Source organism: Euphorbia lathyris, chromosome 4 (genome assembly GCF_963576675.1).
Source record: "Euphorbia lathyris chromosome 4, ddEupLath1.1, whole genome shotgun sequence".
NCBI lineage: Eukaryota > Viridiplantae > Streptophyta > Magnoliopsida > Malpighiales > Euphorbiaceae > Euphorbia > Euphorbia lathyris.
The window spans coordinates 71,326,860-71,335,538 of NC_088913.1; the positions used below are offsets into that span (position 1 = coordinate 71,326,860).

General features: G+C 36.5%; 1 protein-coding gene across 2 annotated transcripts; it reads left to right on the forward strand.

Moving 5' to 3' along the window:
- Nucleotides 1–2,786: 2,786 nt before the first annotated feature.
- On the forward strand, nucleotides 2,787–7,529 carry LOC136226072 (telomere repeat-binding protein 3). 2 transcript variants are annotated; one of them, XM_066014364.1, is made up of 10 exons: nucleotides 2,787–3,150; nucleotides 4,084–4,243; nucleotides 4,331–5,177; nucleotides 5,271–5,471; nucleotides 5,593–5,655; nucleotides 5,763–5,842; nucleotides 6,127–6,368; nucleotides 6,489–6,806; nucleotides 6,887–6,950; nucleotides 7,035–7,529. In XM_066014364.1, exons 2-10 carry the CDS (start codon nucleotides 4,121–4,123, stop codon nucleotides 7,263–7,265), a joined length of 2,169 nt encoding a protein of 722 aa, XP_065870436.1. In that variant the 5' UTR covers nucleotides 2,787–3,150; nucleotides 4,084–4,120; the 3' UTR covers nucleotides 7,266–7,529. The 2 variants fall into 2 exon arrangements, with proteins under 2 accessions (XP_065870436.1, XP_065870437.1); XM_066014365.1 differs by having other exon boundaries at nucleotides 4,128–4,243.
- The last annotated feature ends 1,150 nt before the right edge of the window (nucleotides 7,530–8,679 follow it).

Consider the following 8,679-nt stretch of genomic DNA (forward strand, 5'->3'; position numbering starts at 1 on the left):
CTCCTTATTATTATTAAGATTATTATTTATTATTATATTTACCAATAGTGTAAAGAGAGAGATTCATTAATAATAAATTATTAATAAAAAATGAAGTTAAGAGACACTAAAAGGTGGAGAGAGGCTCTCTATTAATAGAAAGGATGAAGAACCTCTTAGTGTTTTGAGGAGCCACTAAGAGGCTGTTGGAGCTGATTTTTTATTCTTCCTTCTCAAATTTTGACTTAAGAGCCAACTTAAGAGGTTGTTGGAGATGCTCTTATGGGTATAAATCATGTGGATTCGATACCTGGACTTAACCAAATTAATACTTGATTAACGATGGGGTACAATTATCCCTTAGTTGAATAGAGAGCATGCTCAAGTGTAATTAGCTCGGATCTATTCTCTATGCATCAATAGACATTTCATACCTTGAAGGCACACAACGACCCAAAAAACTTTGAAAAGGATAAACCCCTTAATTGTTTGTGCATCGAAGAACAACTTCGTTTTGAAATTCTTGCTTTAAATCTCCATCTATTGCACTTCTACTATACACATTCACTATCCTTAACCTCTTCACTTTCGATTTGAGCAGCATTCAGATTTGTAGTGGTAGAGAATAAATATTAACAAGTATACTGATCTAGATTGCAAATCGATCATTTCAAAGTTTGTAACCAACCCACACAATAATCAATTATGAGAATCAAAGCATTCTACAAACTCTGAAATGATCGATTGATTTAGCATTGTTATGTGAACAATTGAAAGACAAATGTAATTTATGATTATGTCCCGAGCTTAATTTTTGTATAAAGGGTGCTTGGCACCCAATTAGATATTTAGTTTTTATGCAATAAAAGCACCTTACAAATTGAGAGCTTGTTGTAGCAAAGTTCCTCCATCATCTTGACAAAGTTACAGTTCCATCCCTTTTTCCTAAGCTCAAAAGTTCCACCTCTGAATTTGAAGCGACGACTTTGAGTCCGGTTAGCTAGTTCTAAGGTTGATTCTTCTTCCCTTTTATCTTGTTAACTAGTTTGTATTATTTCTGTGTTAGATTTAGTTGTATTTCGCTTTAATGCTTTTCACAATTTTAATATAAAATTTACGATTTTTAGTTTCACTATCCTTGTTAATATTTATTCTTTGCTTTGATTCTCATAATCGATTTGTCCTTCTCCACATCATCAAGTGTAACAATATTTAATTTATTTCCGCGGATTGATAATATTGTTAAACACAGTCCTTGATTTGCCAAAAAAAAACAATATCATTGATCTGCAAATCAGTGAAACCACAAGTTTTTTTTTTAATTTACTCTAAAATATTTTAAAGCATAGTTAATATCTCAATTTAATTTTGCAACTACGTAAATTAAATAAACAAACAAGGGCTGGGGAATTTTATGCCCTTCGTTGCGTTACTCTTGGCATGTGCCGATTCTTTGGATGGAATTCGGTAGATTTCCGACGTTTCACGCCTCGAGTTGGAATGAAATTCCCTTTAGAGAGTTATGAAATTTCTCTCTCTATAATTTTCTAAGACTTTCTCTCTCTAAAACTTCATTTTCTTCTCTCATTAGATCTTTCTTTCTTTGTTTTTTTCTTTCTATCTATGAAGGTGTGAATCCCTAAAAAGGGTGGGGTCCAAGATCTAAAAAATTGGGATCTCGATAAGGAGGCCCTAAATAATGGAGTCCATCGGTCCAAATAGGAGGGTCGACGATCCCTCATCTCGAGACCGTTGGCCCTTCGGCCTTATCAGAAGGAAAAATGGACTCCATTAAGATGGTCGAGCTAACCCGACAATACTAATAAACTTGACAATAACATATAAGATGATTTAATCAGTGCTCATATACACACTAACTTGGTGAAATTTACTAGGCATTTCATACTTTTCAAGTGACTTGCATTTCTATTGATTGCAAATTCTTTACGACTTGATCGTTGTTTCATTCTTATAGAATACGTAACTTAGATTTTAGGGACCGTGAATCCTTACTCACACGAATATTACGCATCTCATGCATATTTGAAACCCAATTCGGACTCAAACAGGAGTCTTAACCTTTGACTCGACTTTGATTGACCGACTTCTAGACCTTTAGGACTTCTGTTTCCAAAACACTATCATCCTAGGTACCTCGGTTTTAGTGTCTACTGGCCAATGTTCTATTTCGAAAAAATCATAGAAAGTTTGGTCAAGACAAAAAAAATTAGATAAAGCAACTCGATGAACTTTAAAATTGGAACGTGTAATAAATTTGTAAGTTATTCTTAATTTCAGTGAAAAAGTAGAAATGTATTATGAAGTAATAAAATTGAGCATAAGTTGATTAAAGTTAGAATATTCCATGGATTTATGTTTATCTATTAGAGGGAGAGGTCTTGAACTAAGGATGATGAACAAGGAGATGAGGTAGCACAATAACCACAAACTTAAAAGCACGGATCACAAGTTGGGCCCCACAACAGTGAGCCAATAGAAAAGCAACAGAATGCCACGTGATCAGTGGTGAAGGTGAAAGCACCCACACTGGATAACACATTCCGAATTTTCTTGTCTAAATTTATTTTATCCCAAAAATTTAAGAAATCTGACATGGGTTTGGTACAATTTTGGAAGCCTCCACGTGTCAAAAACCCATATCACCTTGAACAATTCACAAATAAGAGAGAAGCAGAGGGGTTTATGGTGACCTGCTATTGCCCGGACATTAATGCCCTTTTACTGGCTGAACCGGTTTTGTGGTCAAAACTTTAAAAAAGGATATAAGGGAGGTTTAAGCCACTGTTTTTTAGAGAGAGAAGGAGAGGTTTTTGTGCTCTTCTTTTTAATGTCCTCTCTATATAAATTTTATTTTCATAGATCATTTTCATAACACAGATAGATAGAGTGAGAGAGAAAGGAAAAAAAAATTACAAAAACCAAAAAAAAAAAAATGAGAATTACAATTGAATTGTATTGATTTGAAAACAATTGTTTTTCTTCTGTTTTCTGATTTCATTTTTATCTTTTGGCTATTGGTTTTCATTGAATTCTCCGATCTTGATCTCTCTTGGTGACCAGTTTGTGCAATTCTCAGGGAATTTCATTTCCATTTGTAATTCTATACATATTTCCTTTTGTAGATTTCAACCCAAGCTTCTGTTTTTTCAGGTGAGTTTGTTTTCTTTCCTTGTTGGTGATTTTTCTTTTTTTGTTTGTTTATGGGAGTTATCGGAAAGCAAGTTGAGATCCATCACGCGTTACGAATTGTGATGATTTGGATGATTTGGATGATTTGTTTGCTGAATTGGGAATTGTGATCGGGATCTGATGGTGGAAGTGTGTTTGATGGAAATTTGTGTTTGAGTGGGAATTGGAATTGGAATTGGAATTATCTTAAATTAGAGATCATGGTTATCATTTTGATCTTTTCATGTTTTATTTTGGGAGAGTTGGGGTTTAAGGTTTGTTTGAATTTTCTAAAGAATGAACATGATGATTCTACTTTTTGGTAATTTTTGAAAAGGATAGCAGTTTTGATTTGAATTACATGTTAGGAGGCTTAAACTCCTTGGATTTACTGGAATTCAATGCGTTTCCATTTCTAGCTCCTGGGTTTTGAATCAGCCTCTTGATTTGTAATTCGTCCTTAACCAGATTTTCATTGGATGTTTTGAGTTGGATCATTCACGTATTTGAACCTATTACTTGATTGATTTCTGTTTGGGGATTTTGGGATCCCGTGCATGATATGATGAGTCCAGAGGAAAATTTGAGATCTTTTTCTTCTTCTCCTTGATGAATTGATGCTGATGTCTTTTCTTGTAACAATTCTCAGAAGAAATTAGTATTTAGACATCCTTCTTTTCCTTATAAATCTAGTCGTGATATCTCCTATTAGATTGCTGTCTGTGTTTTTTCTAGATATGCTCTGCTTTTTACGGAGCAATAATATATGGATCTCTGTTTTTGGTGGGCAATGTAAATTTATTTGGCTGGGCACTCCTTTAATTTCTGAAGAGAAAAAGCCATTTTTTGTCCTTAGATTAATGACATTTTCACTCTCTCATAGAATGCATTTTTAGTGAAACAGTTCAATTTTAGTTTCAGATGGCTGATTTATTTATGCTCTCTTGTGGATATGACAGTGAAGAAATGTGGGCAGTGTACTATGCTTAAAGATATGGTGCTGAAGAAGAGGCAAGACTATGGATTTAATGGCTTCCACGTTCCTTATGTTCCTCGGGCTCCTAGATCTGCAAGAGTGAGTATCCAGATCAATTTTACCTAATCCATTTTTGGTGCTGAACATTTTTCTAACCGTAGTTCTATTGGTTAATGATTCCAACAGAGGGGCCTGCAGAACAAGAAAGTTGAAGACAGTCAAATATGTGCTTTTGAATTACTCGCTTCTTTAGCTGGTAAACTGCTACAGGAGAGTGAAAGTTCTTCTGCTTCTAGCAATGCATCGGAAACAAATGATCAGCGTGCAATTGGCGATGATGTTGTTAAAATGGAAGAAGATGAAAATAGATTGCTAAAAACAGAGTGCCTTGATCAGGGAAGCTGTGAGGAAAGTGTTTTTGCTCCTGCAATTGCATCTTCAGATGGCGATCGGAAGTGCATTCTAAAGAAATCTCCACAAGCTGAGAGTGATTCCATTCTTGAGCACTCCTCAGCAATTACAAACTCTGATTCCTCGGAGAAAGTTAGTAGCGATGTGAAGTCTACAATTTCCAAAAGCAAGACTTCTGGTGGCAGTTTTAATTGTAAAGTAGAGGGTGTTTCTCCTATTTCTGGGGAATATAGAGATGGTTGTATGGAGAATGGATTCAACAAGCAGTTAGGGGTTGATGGTACGGGGACTGGAGGTTTGTCTAACGATAAGACGTCCAGTTTAAAGGACTCCATTGACTTATGTATGAAATTCCCTGCATCGATCAATTCAGACAGTAATGTCAAATTGCCATCGTGCAGGGACCCAGTTTCTAACGCCTCTATTTTAAGGCTTAGAAACGATAGTAAATTAGGTATTAGAGATGATGACGAAAACTTATCTAGGTGTAATAAACCTGGCACAAAGCCAAGGACATTTAGGCATCCGTCCCGAATCGGGGAACGGCGATTAAGGAAATTATTGACATCTAAATATTGGAAAGTAGCACCAAAATTGAAGGACTGTGACCTTTCTAAAGTTGGTAAGTATGTGTATTTATATTATGTTTTTTTTATTACTGCTATAGCATGCCTATTCATATTTGTTAATGTAATTATGATGCTATCTTTGACAGCTTATTTAGAAGGTGGAGTGAAGCCTTTTTACCGAAAAAGGAAAATTTGTTACGGTCGTGAAAGATACCAACATGACAATCTTTATAAAAGGAGAAAATTCTCTGACCATAGCTTAGCTGTGACATCTGATGGAGGGTTTAGCAGTGAGAGTGTTTGCAACTCACCTCTAAAAGGAATGAATGTAGACAAAAATGTCTCAGGTGTGTTATTATACCGGGGTCCTTTGATTACGCATATGTGGGGTCCTTTGATTACGCATATGTTTTCTTAAGTGCCACGTTTTGGGTGACGTTGCTAAATAGTTGGAGTCTTTGTTTACAGAAAATGCGGCATCCTCTTCAATGATTGGTCGTCAGCCTTCTTCTCATTCCAAGGATTCTCATGGTATTAGGACCTTAACAATCTGTGTGAATGCATGCGTAATAATTGATGCGCTTTGGTTTCATTACGTAATGTGATTGTTCTCACATGTGCTTTACTCTTTTGTACAGTGAAGTTCAGCATAAAGTCCTTCAGGATACCTGAACTTTTCATTGAGGTTCCTGAAAACGCAACCGTTGGTTCGTTGAAGGTATAGATGAATATTCTACTTCTTTAATGGTACATATATTTAATTTAAGGGCAACTCGTATTGGATTGCATATCGTTATTTTTATTGTCTTTCAAATTTCAATGCTTTCTTGGTATATTTCGTGTTATATGCTTGAGCGTGTTAAATGCATACTGTAAATTTCTTGTTAGTTCATTGGAATTGAAACATTGATGTTGTTTTTATTTTCGAAAGGAGTTGCTGAGCATAGCAGTTTTCTATTTATATTGATTTTTTGTACTTTGGTGGTACATGACTCGCTGCAGAGGACAGTTATGGATACTGTAACAGCCATACTTGGAGGTGGATTACGTGTCGGCGTTCTTCTTCATGGGAAGAAAGTTAGGGATGACAACAGAACCTTATCACAGACCGGTATCACTTCCGAAGAGAATCTTGACACACTGGGTTTCACATTGGAACCCTGTAGTGTCCAACCCCCTCCACCTGTTTGCACTGAAGATCCTCCGCTTCCATTATCATGTGACACGTCTCAACTTCTGTTGAGGTAATTAAATTTTGAAATTTTAAGTTGATTGTTTCTCGATTTTCATCTCTCTCGGTCATTTTTATTCAGATATTCAGTTAGGACTTGTTTGATAATGAATGTTTCTTGCTTGGCATTCAGGTCTGCAGCTGCTCCTGTTTTAAACTCAGGAATTTCTGAGGCCTTACCTGATCCTCCTACACTGACTACCTCAGTCAATACTGTCGATAGCAATAACGAACTACTTCCCTCACCTACTGACAAATTAACCGACAAAACATTCTCAGATTCCAGAGCTCTAGTTGCAGTTCCACCAGTGAGCGTTGAGGCACTCGCTGTGGTTCCTGTAAACCAGAAAGCTAGGCGATCTGAACTTGTACAGCGTCGAACCAGGAGACCATTTTCTGTGACAGAAGTAGAAGCACTAGTCGAGGCAGTTGAAGAACTCGGAACTGGAAGGTACAATGTCATAATATGCTCCAATCACTGACCGACATCTTCATCTATAGCTTTAGACTCAGATTTTTCTCGTTTTTCAGATGGCGTGATGTCAAGTTGCGATCTTTCGAAAATGCAGACCATCGAACATATGTCGACTTGAAGGTCAGTCATATGTATATACAACCTTTTACAGAACATATAGATCACATAACACGATTATGACACGACAAACTAATTTGGGTGCAGGATAAATGGAAGACGCTGGTGCACACGGCTAAGATAGCACCGCAGCAGCGAAGGGGCGAGCCAGTGCCGCAGGAGCTGTTGGACAGAGTCCTGGCGGCTCACGCGTACTGGTCGCAACACCAAGCAAAGCAACACAGCAAGAATCAGGCAGCTGTTATGAAGATAACAGAGGTCCATGGTTGTGTTGGTAGAAGTGGGGTTGAAGGAAGGTATTCATCTGATATGATGTAAAGAAATAATGACAGGAAAACAAACAAACAAGATATTGTATAAAAAATTGATTCAAATTTTATGTACTATTTTCTCACACTCACATTGATTCATTGCTCACCTTCCCAAATGTGTGGAAGGTTTTGGCATTTGTAAATGTTGTCCATGGAATAAAGGAATGCTCTAACACCACTTCCTTTTTTTTGTTTCTCTATTCATTTATTCAATTCTTGTAATACATATTCAACAGAATAATGCAAAGAACTTTTGTAGCTTCTTTCTCAATCTCATGGTCTCTTCGGTTGTTTCGTATTTACTCTTTACTGTTGCTGTAATACTGTTATTTATTGTTGCTGTTGTTTGTTTATAGAAAGTGTTTTAAATTGGGGCAAAAGGGAAAGAGGGTATTTACTCTTCAGTATTGCTGTAATACTGTTGTCTACTGTTGCTGTTGCTATGAGTTGTTTACAGAAAGTGTTTTAAATTGGGGAAAAAGGGTAAGAGGGTATGTACTCTTCATTGTTGTTGTAATTCTGTTGTCTACTGTTGCTGTTGCTATTAGTTGTTTGCCCGGTCGCATTACGCGTCCCCGCTGAGCGAGGGTCCGGGGAGGGGTCCCACCACAAGGGTGTATTGAGGGCAAGCCTTCCCTTGCCAATTTAATTGGCAAGAGGCCGCTCCTAGGACTCGAACCCGTGACCTCTGGTCACACGGCAACAACGTTTTACCGTTGCGCCAAGGCTCGCCCTCTTACAGAAAGTGTTTTAAATTGGGGAAAAATGGTAGGAGGGTATTTACTCTTCATTATTGCTGTAATATTGTTGTTTACTGTTGTTGTTAGTTGTTTACGGGAAGTTTTTAAATTGGGGAAAAATGGGAAAGAGGGTAAAAGATGGTTGCTTTAACGTCACTACCATGTGATGAGACCTTTGCTTTGCTTTGCTTTGAAAGGTGGCTTAAAAATTGGGTGGGTTTCGTCTAAATGAAGTCTTTGAATATTCTATATGTAACCACCAACTGTTATGTTCTGTTCATATGGCAAAGGCACATGTTTTATTTAATGTTTTTTATTATATGATCTACAATATTCAGTTATCTGTAAAGTTTTATAATTTCTTTATGGTTTGAGATTTATGTCCAAAATTGTAAGATTAGGTTGTGGGAATCTGGATCTGATCAGGATTGGTGGGTCTTATCATGTGGGTATGATATTTGGAATCTTAAATGAGTCTAAAAGTTTGGATAGAATATGCTATTAAATAAATAGTTTATTATTTTGTGGTTGAATTGAATGAATACATTAAAATATAATATAATATAGTTTTGTTGTGTAGGTGGGGATAAAAGTCATTCAATAATTGTGACTATTAGATGCAAATCTTGCTCTTTGCTGGAATCAAAACCACAGGAAAAGTGTAACAAAATAAAAAAACTA

Excerpts from the sequence above, each read along its gene's own strand:
- LOC136226072 (XM_066014364.1), top strand. The coding sequence starts at position 4,121 with ATGACAGTGAAGAAATGTGGGCAGTGTACTATGCTTAAAGATATGGTG. Across the intron at positions 4,244-4,330 it reads GGGCTCCTAGATCTGCAAGA|AGGGGCCTGCAGAACAAGAA; the intron begins GTGAGTATCCAG and ends TGATTCCAACAG. Across the intron at positions 6,951-7,034 it reads GAACATATGTCGACTTGAAG|GATAAATGGAAGACGCTGGT; the intron begins GTCAGTCATATG and ends ATTTGGGTGCAG.